This window comes from Osmerus mordax, chromosome 16, assembly GCF_038355195.1.
Source record: "Osmerus mordax isolate fOsmMor3 chromosome 16, fOsmMor3.pri, whole genome shotgun sequence".
NCBI lineage: Eukaryota > Metazoa > Chordata > Actinopteri > Osmeriformes > Osmeridae > Osmerus > Osmerus mordax.
Genome location: NC_090065.1, coordinates 8,104,443 through 8,121,251, shown reverse-complemented (window position 1 = coordinate 8,121,251; position 16,809 = coordinate 8,104,443). Strand labels below are relative to the sequence as shown.

General features: G+C 47.2%; 1 protein-coding gene across 1 annotated transcript in view; it reads right to left on the bottom strand.

Moving 5' to 3' along the window:
- Nucleotides 1-16,809, bottom strand: part of LOC136958883 (receptor-type tyrosine-protein phosphatase mu-like) — a 93,530-nt gene that overhangs the window by 3,094 nt on the left and 73,627 nt on the right. The window contains exons 18-28 of the mRNA XM_067253008.1: nt 16,231-16,251; nt 13,446-13,533; nt 12,862-12,938; nt 10,555-10,591; nt 6,418-6,515; nt 4,072-4,188; nt 3,526-3,680; nt 3,192-3,327; nt 1,433-1,582; nt 866-1,039; nt 495-626 (exon numbers count right to left, since the gene is read on the bottom strand). Coding sequence (XP_067109109.1) covers nt 495-626; nt 866-1,039; nt 1,433-1,582; nt 3,192-3,327; nt 3,526-3,680; nt 4,072-4,188; nt 6,418-6,515; nt 10,555-10,591; nt 12,862-12,938; nt 13,446-13,533; nt 16,231-16,251 — 1,185 coding nt within the window. The remainder of the gene's footprint in view (nt 1-494; nt 627-865; nt 1,040-1,432; nt 1,583-3,191; nt 3,328-3,525; nt 3,681-4,071; nt 4,189-6,417; nt 6,516-10,554; nt 10,592-12,861; nt 12,939-13,445; nt 13,534-16,230; nt 16,252-16,809) is intronic.

Genomic DNA, 16,809 nt, shown 5'->3' with positions numbered 1-16,809 from the left:
CCACCCTCCCCCTCCACCTAGTGCTGCCTTGGCTACAATGAGAATATTGAATGAAAGGTCCGGCCAGCCAGTCAGTCAGTCACCCAGGGAAGGGGATTGGGGAGAGCTAGGAGCCCAGCTCCAGGCTTTGATCCCTGGGTGTTATGACAAGGCCTCAGGCTGGTGCACCCGGATAGCTCCCTCCACACACCTGCCTATCCATCTCTTTCCACCCTGGGCTTGCTTTCATGGAGAGTCCTTTCTCATTCCACCTGCATAGCTCCTTGCGGATATCTCTCTTTGTTTAGTTTCGCGCTTCTGTCCTTGCGTGTCTGTGTAGGCATGGAGATTTATCCATGAGACGGGCGCACACAAAGCAATGTTTTGCTCTCTATGGGAATGTAATTCACGGGGTGTCTCATTGACATATGTTTCTATTGAAAGAGTGTACAGTCTATCCCATACAGTATCCATACCAATATCGGAAATGTGTCGGTGTGTGTCACAAGGCCTACCTGGGCAGGGTCCACATCGTTGAGCATCACTATGGAGGTGCAGTGGTAGTCCAAAACCAATCTCCAGAAGTCTTTTACTGTGTTTGGCAAAGGATGCTGGGTAACAATGAATGCCGAAGGTTGCTTGTAACTCTGAAAAGGAGGATGGACAAAGAAAAAAGAAAAAGTGAAAGAACCAGAGAGAGTGAGAGTGAGCCAATTTGGCACTGAGTGCAAAAATGTGTTCCATTTATAAATATTCTACTCTATACAGTACATCCTACTGTCTGCGGAGGCCCTGTCCATCCTACTGAGGATGAAAAGCAAAAGTGGAGCCTAGACCCTGTCTGGTGCTACGTGGGGGCATTGCGGGGAGCGCACGGCGAGCTTACGTCCATGAGGGCAGCGTTGATGTAGTTGGAGCTCTCTCCGTCGATGGTGATGAGGAAGGGCAGGCAGCGGTCTGGGGGGAGGACGTCCATGCAGCGGTTCTTCTCGTGGTTGCGCGGCAGCAGGGCGATGCTGCAGTCCTCCACCCTCAGTGTGGGAGTCACCATGTTCAGGGTCTGACGAGAACACACACACACACCAGCTCTTAGCGCGCTGGCCAACAAGTGTCAGGCAATCCCCATTGATTACAAGGGGCCACTGATTTCAACTGTAGCGATGAGCGGCAGAGCATGTGTCCATCAATATGAGATGGGGAGAATAGGTAGGATGTCACTGACCACAGTGCAGGGTGGTGTGTGTGATGTCACTGACCACAGTGCAGGGTGGTGTGTGTGATGTCACTGACCACAGTGCAGGGTGGTGTGTGTGATGTCACTGACCACAGTGCAGGGTGGTGTGTGTGATGTCACTGACCACAGTGCAGGGTGGTGTGTGTGATGTCACTGACCACAGTGCAGGGTGGTGTGCGCGGTCATGAGAGAGTTGTGGCCGTGGATTCGGTCTCTCACCCTGAATTCCTCTTTGATCTGGCTGGAGTTGGTCTGGGGATCCAGGCGGTTCATGTCGTAGTAGACCGATCGAAGCTGATTGGCTGGAATAGTGGTGTCCCCACAGAGACACGCCTCCAGGATGGCGTCATGGATGAAGACGTACTGCTCCTAGGAGAATCACGACTGGTTAGACTGGAACCCACTGACACCGTTAGAATGGAGAGACTATCAGCTGTAAGGTGCAATATCAACTATATAAGGGGCAGGTGGCTGAGCGGTTAGGGAAGCGGGCTTGTAATCAGAAGGTTGCCAGTTCGATTCCCGGCCGTGCCAGATGACGTTGTGTCCTTGGGCAAGGCACTTCATCCTACTTGCCTCGGGGGAATGTCCCTGTACTTAATGTAAGTCGCTCTGTATAAGAGCGTCTGCCAAAATGACTAAACGTAAATGTAAATGTAATATCCACCCACACACCAAAAAAAATAAACTGATTCCATCGATATCAGTTGAAAATGAATCTACTGTTAGGACCTAATAAAAGTTTTGCCGATGATATTGCAGTGTGTTGTGGCAACAGTTTTGGATGCTACCACTAAGCCAGACATCCTCGATCCTTCTCACATATGACGGAAATGGAGTCCTTAATGCTCTCAATATCAAGCATGATCCTCTTCTCTCCTAAAAGTGACTGAGAATCAGGTGGGGGGTGGGGGAGTTATGTTCACTCCACATCACTCAGCCAGCCAACCAGTCAGCAGATCAGCCAGCCAGCCAGCCAGTCAGGCAGCCAGAGGTGGCTCAAGGCTTGACGTAAATTCATTCTGAAGTGACATTTTGCGCTGACGTTTCCTTGTCACTTTAAACCAAACCCTGTGACACTCGTGAGTTCAGTGATTTACAGATCAGGTCACGGTGCTGCCGTTTAATGTGTCTGCCTGGCCCCACAACGTTGTACTGCTAACCTGCTGCTTCAGGACTACTCTGAACTGGTCAACTGGCACAGAAAGCACAAATTCAAAAAGTACATTTTGTCTGCAATTTTGACAGCACAGCATTGGAGAGGTAACGCACGGCTGTAGGGTGCGGAGTTCTGTCAAAAACCCAAAACATCTGCAAGGGAGAAACGCATACACACACATACACACACTTTGAAGGTCACTGAACTTGAGGAGAGTGACTCAGGGAACAACATTTGGTCACCAGATAGTCAAATCCCAATTTGCACGTCGGCAATGAAACATTTGCCCATTAAATCCAATGATGCTTGTGATTTAAAAGGAATTACAGTGAAATGATGCATTCAGCGAGACTATGGATGCGTCCAGATGGTCCATGTTCAAAAAAGCACAAAGTCCTTCCGTACCGGAGCTGGCACATAGAGCTGGCAGGAGGAGCTGGGGATGTTTTCATCCTCAACCTGAGCAAAACGTGCTCATTTACAAGCCTCTAAAAATAATTTTTTATTGCATTGTCCAACTTCTGCCGAACATACAGCATGGCTGCCTGGGAAATAGCCGGGGTGTACTCTCAGATAAACAACTTATTAGATGAACATGGTAAAACGTGAATGTGTCATGAATGAAAGAATACCACAGCAGAGCAGATGACAATAAAGCCTGCTCCTCAAATGAATCCTGCTATTGGAGACAGATGATGGCTATTGGCCTGCCTGTGACACGTGGTGGTCAGTTTCCATGGGGAGCTCATCCGCAGTGGCTAGCTAGGAGGCTAACGTGGCGTGGCTAGCTAGGAGGTTAACATGGCGTGGCTAGCGTACCTCGGTCTGCACCATGTTGACTCTGCGTGAGCGCAGCTCCCGCACACAATTATAGATGTCCACCACGCCCTCTCTCTCCGCCATGTCCAGCATGATGTCAATCACAATGAAGCAGCCTGTTCGGCCCGCCCCGGCACTGTAGGAGGAAGCAGTCAGAGACCAGTAAGGAGTCACCGGAGAAGCAAAAGCCAATCCGATACAGGATTACAGATTAACAAGGCACGTAACCAATACAGGTCATGCTGTATGCTATCGTAACATGATTGGGGCATGTAAACAAGTTAATCCATATTCAGCCCCAAGAGGTAAGGAGCCAAGTGCTGCCCTGTTCTACCTGCAGTGGACCACCATAGGCCCAGCGTTGGTGAGGGTCTTGGCCTTGACCCTCCTGATGAAGCCCAGCAGGCCGGTGGCGTGGTAGGGCACCCCGTGGTCTGGCCAGCCTGTGAAGTGGAACTGGCGGATTTCCCGGATCTCATGGGCCCCCCTCTGTGGACACATACCAATCAACCATCATGGAGGGGAGCGAAGAGGAGGTGAACAGAATGGACAGTATTCATGATATAGCAGAGAAACGCTGCGGTAGAAAAACATGGAGTGGTTGAGTTTGAGGAGGAAAGTTCTTCCACTGTGCCAAAACTATATGTTGTTGGTTATATTTCCAATTTAAAACATCAATCATGGTTACAGCCTAATCACAGGATCAGTTTCCAAGAAAAATAAGTGTCTAATTTACTTGGCTGGTGGTTGATTAGTAACAATAGCTTTGGCTAAGAATAGAAACATTCAAACGTCACACCGAAAGTCAACAACATTGACAACAGTATTTCTCGTGTGATTAAAGGTCTCGTAATGTTGCGGAGAGATGAAAGTAGCTTACCTTCTCCACGGCGAAAGTCCTGATAACGTACTCAGAGAGTAGCTGTGTTTCTATCAGTGTGACTTTGATATCTCTGTAGATGTCTGTGTCATCTGGCCAGTACTTACAGCACTTCACCTGTGAGCACACACAAAAACAGAATGGCAGTCAATTAAAATACACATCTTACCTACACACATGGACCGTCCTGTACTGTACATTGGCGTTATGTTCACCTGAAGGTACAATATTCGAGTAGGATCCCTTCATTGGCAAATGGTCACATGCTGCAGCATGGCACTGTATCATATTTTCTTCAAGGACTTTTATTTCTAAAGAATTTCTCTAAAGTAAAAATGAGTTGATTCCTCTCAGCTGCAAATGGGAATCTTGTGTATCGATGGAGAGCTAATTATCACGTTATTGCTTTTCTCATTCCCACATTGATAACGTGTTAATGAGTTCATGTCTAAAGGTAGACTGGACAGGACTCTGGAGTGAGACTGTTTGTGAGAACATGAGGGGATGTGGTCCTCAGAGCTGTGGGTTGTCTCCACCTTAACGTCGCTCTGGGTGAAGAAATAGGACAAAACACGAAAAACTGTCTAGAATGGTTTCATGAGCAAGTCATAATGACAATACCAAAAATGATATCAAAGCATCAACTGTTAAATATAGATTTCCCCATGGTAAAGCTAAAGCACTCCTCTGGATACATCTCATATATCAGGCTTCATCAGAGTGCAGAATTACCCAATATTCAATTAAACTGTTGAATCAGCAAGAGAAGGCGTCTAAAACCGTGGAGACGGGTGGAGGTGTAACACAGAATGATCATTTTCATGAGGGACAAATGCGAGTCGGCAACCAGATTCAATTTTGGTCCACCAGTCTATGCTGTCATTAGGGCTGAAATGAGATTTCAGTATGGAGTGACACTCTGGGGTGGCGACAGAGGAGAACTTCAGGTCCCACTCTATGACACCGCTGATGACTAACCCCTGATGACAATCACAGATCCACCGTTTCCACCGTGATTCAATTTAGCAAAACCCATTACATTATTTGATCACTTCAAATCACCGCCTCGGTTTGGAGAATTAGTCCTCGGCGATATGATGTCTATATGCAGAGATGTGGGGATAAGGCAGACAGGCAGCTACGCACAAAATACTGTACAAAACACGCCTCCTACCTGCATACACCCATAAGATTACCCACCCACAAACACGCCTCCGACCTGCATAAACCCACAAGATTACTCACACACACACACCTCCTACCTGCATACACCCACAAGATTATCCACACACACACACACACAGTCCCGTGCACATCACCCCACTTGACGCGCCACCTGACCAACCAAACCCCTCGTACATCAAAGAGCGCATCGCGCCGCCCCTGGGTGTCTGGCGGTTCGACGGGAGCGCGTGCCAGGATCTCCCAGAGTTCATCAGCGAGCCGAGGTTGAGCAGATGGCCCGCTGTGATACGGCGGGCTGATTTTATCGGCCCCTCTGCGGAGCCTCCGCCACTGCGACCAACTGTGCCGCCTGCCATTGGATAAGGATCATATAACCGAGGGTCCTGCCCCTCAGAGAGGGGCACAGCAGCTAAGCAGGTGTGGAGAAGGTGGGGGGGCGGGGCGGGGGAGGACGCTGGAGGGGAACAAGGTAATGAGGTGCCCAGAGATAGGTGCCATGAATCATCATTTGCTGTGGTACATTTAGAAGAGAAATGCAGATCAGCACGTCAAGGTGTGCTGGTGGTGGAACAATCAGAGGGAATGGGCTGGATAGATTGCTGGGGGTGGACGTTTTAGTGTGCTGTAATGGACTGACGTAACACACCAGGCTGTTGGCCTGAACCAGTACAGAACTCTACCACAGTGCCACAAAGATGTTGGACAAAGACAGGTACAATTGAGCGTGGCCCTAAGAGTAGGACTGGGTTGCGTACAATACAAACACCAAATGATGGTGGTTTCTAGAGGAAAGTCAAAAGCACCGCCTTCTACAGCAGGAGCTAAGTCAAGGCTGGGTGCCAGGTCTGGATAATCCCCCTTTCATGGATCCACTCAGATGTAACAGTAGTCAGTCTCCCTCGTAATGAAGGCCATCAATCAGTTTCCTCTCACTTCACATGGATCAGATAGAGAGTGTTTGCCAGCACACAGGACCCACGGCTCACTGAGTCCTCCGACAGCAGGAGGTCACAGTCATGAAATGCACAAACAGGGGTTTGATGCTGTCCCATGGATCATATATGTTTTGGTCTCGTTTTCCATAGACAGCTCAGTGTGGGGCCGCCCTAGGTCAGGTCCGGTCCTGGACGGGAGGAAAAGTTCAAGTGACAGAGTACCCACCCTTCCCACTTCCACCAGGTTGGTGACCATGACGATGGCAGCTGTGTTTTCCTGCCACACCATCCTCCAGAAGTCAAAGACCGTCTCTTGCATGGGACCTGAGAGGAAGAGAGAGGAGGAGGAGAGAGAGAGAGAGAGAGAGAGAGAGAGAGAGAGAGAGAGAGAGAGAGAGAGAGAGAGAGAGAGAGAGCGGGATAGAGAGATGAAACATCCATTAGAACAGAAAAGCCGTTCAAAAGATTTTTCTCCCTTTTCTTCAGCTTTCCGGACTCCAGACCTGTGTATCAAATCAGGAGGCTTCCAGGCTGTCGCATATTTGAAACTTGACTGAACAATAATTGTGAAGTGATAGGAATACAATTATGAATATAGTTAATTCAAATTAATATTGTTTTTAATCAACCGCCAACTGGAAAAAATGTACTTCTGACAAATTAATTAGTGAGTGCAAATCCCTGTGCATCCTCCATAGTTAATGCGAATTACCTGGAGCCACAGCAAATTACGTTGAGAACAGCATCACAAAGACACATACACACACACACTCCCGCACATACACACAGGGTAAAGCGCACTGGGCCCCACTCATAAAAATGTCATTACACAGCTGCTGTGTGGAGAGGTAAAACTCAGTAAGCCTCCACCTGACTACCCTCTCATCCTCCCTCTCCTCTCCCAGGGCGCGGGCTCAGCTATGTTGTGAGGCTCCATCTCCATGCAGACACACAATCTCCCTTTTAAACCTCCTCTCGTTTCCTTGTCTCCTCCAACTGATTCGCCCTCCCACTCCAGTCCCTCCCACACTCCTCCCTGTGGGATCATACCGACTATTGAGGAGTTTGGGGGGTCGTTTTTTGAGCTGAACGGGACATCTGGTGTGTAGGTTTTTTTTCGAAACAATTATACTTGGTACACTACTATGGTAAAACGATCCAACTGAAGAGCCATGCCAAGTGGAATACAGACTGAAAGCTCGATTTGACTCAATCCTCGATGTAGAATGGATATAGTATAGGGAAGAGAATTGCAGGAGACGGGAATACAATGTACAACAGATGGCAAAAGAGAGTACTGAATAGCCCACGTTCCAAACTCAAACATATAACACGAAGAAGGAAGGGCAGAACATGCCAACTCCACAAAGAAACACCTGGAGATACCCATCTGAGCACCCACAGGCCTGGGGGAGAATTATGCCCCCCAATGCCAACAGTGTTCCAGACCCAGAACGGTCTAGCTGTGAGGGGGCAGTGCAGAGCACCGTAGCTGGTGTATGGGGGGCTCTATACTGTACCCAGGTTAGCAGGGCTGGTGTATGGGGGGCTGTATACTGCACCCAGGTTAGCAGGGCTGGTGTATGGGGTCTCTATACTGTACCCAGGTTAGCAGGGCTGGTGTATGGGGTCTCTATACTGTACCCAGGTTAGCAGGGCTGGAGGGTCTAAGAGTCTCACGCAGGAGGAGTCTCAACACAGCACGGCAAAGTTGGAGCAGTGTGCTGTATTGTGTGTGTGTGAAGCTCAGTAGTTGGAGGAGTTTGGAGAAGCCTCTTCAGAAGGAGAGGAGCCCAACTTCCAGCTGTCACAGCGATACTGCTGCTGCTGACATTCAGCCCTCAGTTCTCCACTCTGAAGTAGGAGTGTGACAGCTGTAGAATTCCCCCAGCCAGCGCCAGACGCCATCAAACTCCTGATCAACGCACCGCCAGCCTCCGCTCTCTCCCTGCTCACCCCATTAATATTACATGTAGCAGACTCTGGCATTATGTACACTCACTCATCATTGATTTGCGGTGCTCTCTCTCTCTCTCGCCCCCGGTGGGCTTTGCGATGTTACCTGTAAATTATAAAACTGGTGACATTTGGCGACCGGGTCTGCTGTGGGGTGCGGGGAGGGCGTCAGTCTGGCTGGCTGGATGAAATTGAGCCTTTCCTGTTTTGTGAATATTTCCTTCATCGCTAGGGGCGTTTCCAGAGAATATCAGGGGGGTCAGACCCACCCTGCTGTCATTAAAAAAACATCTGAAAGGTTTGAGATCATATACGTGCCGTGCTCAGGGAAGCAATTCGCATGATGCAAAACGGGTTTACGCTGGTTTCTAAACCTCAATCAGCTTACCTTGCTCACTATGTGGTGAGCGGGGGGGGGGGGGGGGGGGGGGGGGGGGCTGAATTAAAAGTGTGTCTGTCCTGTTTTGTTCAGGAGCCGTGATGAGAGAATGACCTAGATAATGAGGACTAAGGCTCTGGTGACGAGGCTTTTATAGACTGACAGCTGCTTTACCTGTCCCCGCCACCTTGGAACAGCAAAGAGACTCGCCAATAAACAGGGGGTCTACACCGTGCGGGCGTGGTTTATAGTGCATGGGACGGTGACAGTGTTATCCCACACGCTGTCACTTAGAAAAAGACTTATCGAAAGGCCACATTTACGACCCCCCCCTCCCCCTCCCCTGTCCTCCCACTACATGGACCCTATCATTTGCTGCTGAGCTTGCCATTCCCATTGGGTTCCTGTGCTCGCTCGAACAATTTAGGGAAATATAGCAAGGGGGGGGGGGGGGGGGGGGAGGCGACTCATTTGAAACAACTGTGCAATGCCCAGGTGTACTTCTCAGGTGATGCTGCTACATGCAGCCTGGCTGATTGGAGGAGACAGGTTGGTGTGTGGGTGCTATCATCTCCAGCTCTCTGCTTTAGGAGCAGACGGCTCCTTCCTCCTGTCACACTCCTCCTGAGGATGATGATAAATTATGAAGCATCCGAGGCGCACTCTGCTTTGCCAGAATACAGATGTTTTCACACCGCTTCTCCTGTAAAGCTCAGCCCAGTGGAAGTCACTTCCTGTGCTTCATAACAAATGTCTACTTATACACAGCAAATGAGAAAGAGGCTAATTATCTTGAGTGGAGCGTACGCAGTTTCACCCACTTTTCATCTTAAAGACGGGCGTCCATCTGCGATATTTCTTTGAATGCGGCTCTCTTTGCATGCACATGTCTTGGATGAGAAAAGAGCAAGGATACTCTATGGAATTCTCCTAAAACAAAGGCTAGCTCCATACAAACCCTGATCATCTTTTAAAAGTAACTCAACTATAGGCTGAATATAATCTGTACCAAGGCTGGCTCGTAGTGCCCTAAAGACACTCAAGAGGGATGAGGACCTGATACGTGTTCCACTGTGAGACTGGACATAACAGAGGAACACAACAGACCAACAGAAACAGGGCCAGCCACGCCAACAGATTGACAGGCAGGCAGACACACAGACAGTCCCCTGATTGGTATGCTATCTGTTACTGGAGTAAGAGCTGGCAGAGGGCTGTTTTAATTGAGACACCGAGGATGGGAGGCGATGCTCTAATAAACAGGTAATTATGCAAGTCCCAGCTCCACCAAAGCAGATTGTGAATCCATTACAGCCTCCTCGCGTACGCCTCTTCCCTTTTACTTTTTCCCCCTGTAATGTTGAGCTGAAATCCCTGTGCAGGCACTGTGATGTGTGGGAGTGGGGTTCTCTACGAAATTCATAACAATTAACCATCAATCAGACTTAACCTCTGGGGTCATGGTAAGTGCTCCTCGCCCCACGAATCTGCCGGCCAGATTAACACAGTGACAAAATGTGCCTGTACATGCCGGCTAATCCATTTATTTATTCAGCTTTCTCCCTGAATGACTGATTAATCGTTCCCCCACCAGAGCAAGTGAGGGAGGTAGAGGGAGGGAGGGGAGAGCAGGAGAGACTCAGAGTGAGAGAGAGAGAGAGAGAGAGAGAGAGAGAGGGAGAGAGAGAGAGAGAGAGAGAGAGAGAGCGGGAGAGAGAAAGAGAGGAGGAGCGAGGTAGAGAGAACCTGTGCTCAGTGAGCTCAGAGAGGTGGGATAGTGTGTGCATGCGAGCGTATGTGCGTTCACAGTGAGCGGTACCAGATTCCCTGAACACACTTGACTGAGCATCAAAGAGTAGCTCACAGGAGAATCTGTAAACAATGATACGATACACGTTGCGATTTCCGAGCGCACCTGCAAATGTGCTCATTTACAAACAGAGACAGACAGCTTTAAAAAAGAAAACACACCCACACAGACTTCAGAGACGCTCGGAAACACAAGATGGCATGAGGCATCTTTCTTACCTTGGGTGGCAATGTAGTGGTTTGGTCTGTGATAGCCCTGAAACAAAAAGTGAAAAAGAGAACGAAAGAATGTTGAGAATCACAGCAGATCACTATGAATGCTCAATACATAGCATCACAAGTGTGAAATGTCTAGCTGGACAGAACTGCTTTGTGACTGTAAAGGCACTGGGACTGTAACACTCCGATTCATTTGTAAATAGTAACTAACCCATGGAAATGGACCGTCTTTTACATGCACGCACATAACTTTACTCAAGATACCGTAGATGTCATATCACCTGATAGCAAAAGAAAACCCACTGCATGTGTAAACACAAGCACACGTACTGTACGGTACACACCTCCACAAACACTGCCAAAGTGTTGATAATCCCTCAGATACAACTAGCTGCACTGATCCCCACAATAGGCCTCTACTCCCAGGGATTAGTCTAATCCCCTCAAGTTTTATTTGTCCAATTCCTTGTATTCTCTCCTGAGATAGGAGGCAGGAAACAAAACATTAGGACTTAAAAGCTCTTCCCATCCCTGCCTCCTCCTGATTGTTTCCTCGCTCTCGCCACTGTCTTATCTCCGTCATATTCAATTGAACTTGGACTGTGATTAACGGTTCCTCAACCAAGGGAAGAGACACAAAGAACATTTTCTTCCTCTCTCATCCACTGACTTCTTTCAGCTATTCAGTTGTCTTCCATTTTTAATGACTTCTTTATCTCTGGACTAAGAGGAGATTTGTTTGTGCTTTCATGTGCATTCTGTCAAACAGGGGAGCCGGCTAGCACAGGAGTGGATTAAAGAGGAAAGGGGATCTTTTGACAGGGACTTCCGGATGGGTAGGGGTTCTATGAACACAATCTTCTAGAACAGTCCCTTCACATTAAGGAAGTGTGTTATTATAAAGGGGACGAGGACAATAGAGACATTTGGTAAAGTGCTGTGCAAAATAATAATTAAGAAGGTATGGCCACCATCAGCTACTTTCTGTAGTATAGTATGTAGGTGGTACTAAATAGAGGTAGGCCTGTGGTATGTGAAACAGTCACACACACACACACACACACACACACACACACACACACACACACACACACACACACACACACACACACACACACACAACACTAGTTGATATAAATGTTGGCAACAGGCCATTATGCTGTTTACCTTGAGAGTTAAGAATAATATATAAGAACCATCAATTCCTGGCAGAGCAAAGATGGCCTGAAGATCCTGTGTTGTGAGTTGTGAATAATTGCTAGAGTTATACAACAGAACAATAAGCATTGTAGGAAATATTCCAAACATAAGAGTTTATTAGCCAGGACAAGCTTGTAGATGGGTTAAAAAGCTTTTCTGAAGAGCAGAAACATCATTATCCATCTGTCTGCATTGCTGCTAAGTACATTTCCAATGAAGCCCACAGTGCTAGGGAAAATCCTTTTCAATCAGGGCACTCTTTAATATGCATGTATTCTTATCTTATAATGGGGCCCTGCCATTGTGGGAGCCCTCTCTGCAGCACTCTCAACATAATGGACCATAAACTGAATGGTGGGAGAAGTAAATAATTTAAGCCCTCTGCATTTCCAGTGGCCCACCTTGCATTATGAATTTACGTTTTAAGGCGTAACAAGAGATTACAAATGACCACATTAGAGGGGCGGAGGGAGAAGGAGAATGAGAGGGGGGTAAGGCAGTAGTCCTCCTGAGTGGAAACCCACTTAGGGAGTCAGGTACATCAGCGAGCCGTTACGATGGGCGTTGAGGTAGAAATGTTGGCTAAAAGAGGCTGTCGGGTTGCCCTGATTGGTCGCGTCCTGTTACTAACACTACTATTATCAGCAAATCAGGTCAGAGAGGATAGAGCCTAAGTGTGAACAACCATTGTATCGTGGGAGCTAACAGTCGCCACTCGTGCAATTACCCAGAGTACCCGCAAAAAAGTAGTTCCTTTCTCTTACATTAGCCTGACAACAGTCTTTGATACGCCTCCCATTCCTCCTTTCATCCCTTTATTGAAAAAAACCCCCAACCTCAGCTTGCCCCACACTCGTCTAACCTCCTCTATCCCAACGCTGACAAACGCTGACGTTCATTTCAGGCAACAAATCCTCTTCAAGAAAACCGCATTCCTCCGAAGTGAAAAAAAGAAGGCAAGCGTGTGTGCGAGTGGGTAGCGGGTGGGACGGGGGGTGGGGTCGCCCCCTCAGGGCCCCCGGCGATGACGGCACCAGCACCCTTTCCGTTCGGAGAGCGAGCGCGGTGACCTTTACGTCGGAGGCTCTGGCTGGTGTGTGTACTTACATCAACGTAATTTGCATTAATGTAATCGGAGCTCTGTTCCCCCTCCAGGGCCTGCAGCCTGACACGGGAGTGATCATCTGGAAGAGAGAGGGGAAAAAAGAAACCAGCGCTGAATTAATCATATTAACGAGGGCACAGGGAGATTTGGAGGAAGGAAGGAGGAAGCTGGGAGAGGCTGGGGCACAATGTCATCATCGTAGTGCAACAGCAGGACAGCAGAAGGCCCAGACCTGGTTGCTACTACAGCTGGAGATAGATAGACAGATGAAACGTTGGAACTAGAGGCTTAGAGGATTAGGCCTGACCAAGGCTAGTTGAGGTGATGTTTGGGATTCTACAACAATGTTTTGGAATCCTTGGGAGAACTTGTCTAATGCTATAGTGCAATTCCTACAGCCAGATAACTTCAAGAAGACACGCGTGAAAGAGCACAAAGGTCCAAGTTATCTAGATAACTGATCATACAGTAACGCTGTCTTTGAAGAGCTATCAGCCAACCAAGGTGTCAGGCAGACTCAATAAATCATTTAGTAGACAATGACATGTATAGATTCCTGAGTAGAGAGGAGAGACTTTGTACACACATGCGATGATATTCCCATATCGGTTCTTCATACGGTTTTCATCCTTCTTGGCAGAGTCCCAGGGTGCAGACTGCCCTTCAAAAAAACTCTGAAAAGAGAGGAAAGAGAAAGAAACAGATAGAAGAGGAAGATGAAAAGGGGTGTCATGTGTCAGCTCTTTCAATGACAAAGTAAAGAATAGAATCCTCTCTTTAAGCTCAAAAAGGAAAGACACTAGAGCGATATACTGCAAGAGAAAGAGAGAGAAAGAGAAGCAGAAATGGAGAGATGTATCCCCATCATTATTAGACATGAAACGCAGTGAGGAAAGGGTCCCTGGGAGGGATGTCAAACAGAGAGACCATTAGGGCACAGGCTGTGTGTGTTGCGCTCAAACTGGTCCCACAGCGCCACTTTGGTACCACAGTGTCTGCATGTCTGCCTGCCTACCTACCTGCCTGCCTGTCTGTATATCTGTCTGTCTCTGCCTGCCTGCCTGCCTGCATGTCTGTATCTGTCTGTCTGTCTGTCTCTGCCTGCCTGCCTGCCTGCCTGTATCTGTCTGTCTGTCTGTCTGTCTGTCTGTCTGTCTGTCTGTCTGTCTCTGCCTGCCTGCCTGCCTGCCTGCCTGCCTGCCTGCCTGTCTGTCTGTCTGTCTGTCTGTCTGTCCGTCTGCCAACATTTCTGTCAGTCATCCTATTTTAAAGTACTCTCTTACCCCTCCAAAAATGGGCTCAGATTACCCTCATGAAATATGGATCACCTCTCGCTAGGGAGATATCCATTCTGACGGCACACCAGGCACAATTAAGCCAAATTATGAAAATACATTTCCACCAGCTCACTGATGTTCAAAGGCCTGGGTGGGGTGGCTCTCAGCAGATTGGCTCTATACAAAAGCATGTTATTGTTCATTTTGGGGTAATCAACTATGGTTATCGGTAAATTACACCAAAGCATTAAGACTCAGACCACGTACTAATCTTCAAATATAGACTCAAGAGCAATTCGAATGCGTATATCATTTTGGAAGAGTTCCCTTTATGTGTCATAAGCCTGACACACTTTGCGGGTATATAAAGGGTGATAACAAAGTCTTGATCAATCTTCAATGTTGCTGTGCAAGACGCCTTCATTCATCTCAGCCCCAAGCAGCGGCAGTTTGTCTGGAAAATGGAGGCCTTTCAGACAGCACACAAGGACATACTTCTATGTATTAAGTCCTGGGGATTAGGGAAGCGTTCTCTCTGAGAAACAGCTTTAATATGCTAAAAAGATGTCCCTCCGTTAAACCAAGATGGAAATGTGTCTCGTGGATGTATTACGTGAGCTTTTCACCCAGTAGTCTGTCAGGAGAATGCGTTGGCCAATGTCATTCTCACTTTCAGTCTGAAGCAGTGGGTATGAAGGTCTAATACTCAACACTTAAAGAGAGAATGCATTGTTCACAGTGTTTTAGAAGTGCATTCTGAATGGAAAGACAATTCACTTGAAAGTTGTTTGAATTATGGCTTCCTAATAACAGACTGGTGATAATAGAGTGGTTAGGGAAGGAGGGATGACACAGAGGGCAGATACTAGAATTATCAAGAAAAAGAACACCAACCAAGGCTCCTGCAGAGAGCTTTTGTTCATAGATACTCTCTGTGTGCCTACAGTACATACTGACTAGATATACTTTTAATTGCTAAATATATATACAATTCAAGCTACAGCTCAGTTTTGTCCTTGCTCCTTCAGTGTGGGCAATGAGAGAGTGGATAAAAGAAAAAGGATGTTCTAACAGCACTAGAAACGTTACAACAGAATACTGGAATGTAAACAAGATAAAAAGGGATGTGAGAACAGAGAAGCAGAATAATTTCCCACTTTTGATTAATAATTCACATCTTAAGAAAGAGGGACTCATTCAAGTTGACTAGAATTCATTTGTGGTTTCCGATGAGCTGTGAAAATGTCAAAGTATATTATTATATATTTTTGGAATTGATTACTCACATGATACAACACACCTATCCTAGACAATGAATTCGAAAACCAAACTAATCAATAAAAGTTTTGGTGCAGACAAGAATGTGGCCTGAATAAACCTGCCCTGGTCTCCTTCCAACCCCATCAAAGGTGCCGACACACTGTGTGACGCGTGCAGAACAGTTTGGGCATGCAATACTTACTCTGTCACACTCAATATCAAACATCACTTCATAAAGCCTTTGTCAAGCATACATACCCAGTTCCCAAGAAAGAGGCCTTAACTTAGTATATTAATGAAGCGTCCTGTCCAGCATGAGTCACAGCATGATGTTTAGTATCATGTGTAAGATTGGGTTCTTCCTGCTTACTGGGACGTCATCAATAACCAGCATGGCACCACCGTGAGGACCACATGATCAGAGGGATCATTTGCATGTGACAATGACCTCGTGCCTGCCCACTGAGCCAGCTGGACACGATGTAAGGACATACTTCTTATGGCACTGGCGCAGGGTTGGAAACTAGAGGTTTTGCGAAATAAAGATTTGTTTTTGTGCTAGCCTCATTTTACTCCTATTACCTTTGTATGTATGCTTGGCAGATGCCTTACAAAGCCACATGAATGTTTGGTAGAGTATGTGTTGAAACAATGCCCCAAACAGAAAACATTTCACAGTCACATTCTCAGGGGTACAACATGAACTCACAGTGCCACTAAACTTGCAGTAAATAACTGGTTCCAAAGTCTTTCGGTGTCTTGTTAGAATGATATATATCAGATTATCTATGTAAAAATCTGTGTACTGTCAAATGCTTTCACAACTATACATACTTCATACTGCTGGCGAAGGCCCTCATCAGATTATAATAAAACGACCTAAGGTGTTGCTATCCTACTGTTCAAGGCCAAAACCATAGCCGGCAAGCACCATCACTCAGACTCAAAACTATCTACATGTCTAGAAACGCACAAATAACCAAAAATATCGTCTTACCTCGTTTATCTGTTCCAAAGTAAACGTACAGAATAACAAGAAGCATGGATCAGAGAAAGATATAGTACAGTATAAGTCAACAGTTTAGAAGTTCACTGGGCTACAATCTCATCTTCCAAAAGTAGAAAGGGCATTAACCTGACACAGATTGATCATAGAAGAGACAGCATCGGAACACAACATACAAATGAATTACTCCAGCCAAGAGAGAATGAGCTCCTTCACACCACCCACTTGTCCTCAGGCTTTTAGGAATCGTCAGTGGACAGTTTGATGGCAGTAGAGTAGGGGGCAATCAGTAATTCTGTCACTGGGCTTGTGACGGGAGAGTGGTCTCCGTGGTGTGTGCCGCATGGGCCCGCAACACTTTGATCCATAATGGATTAGGCCAGGGGGTTCGTCCCAAACCCCTAGAT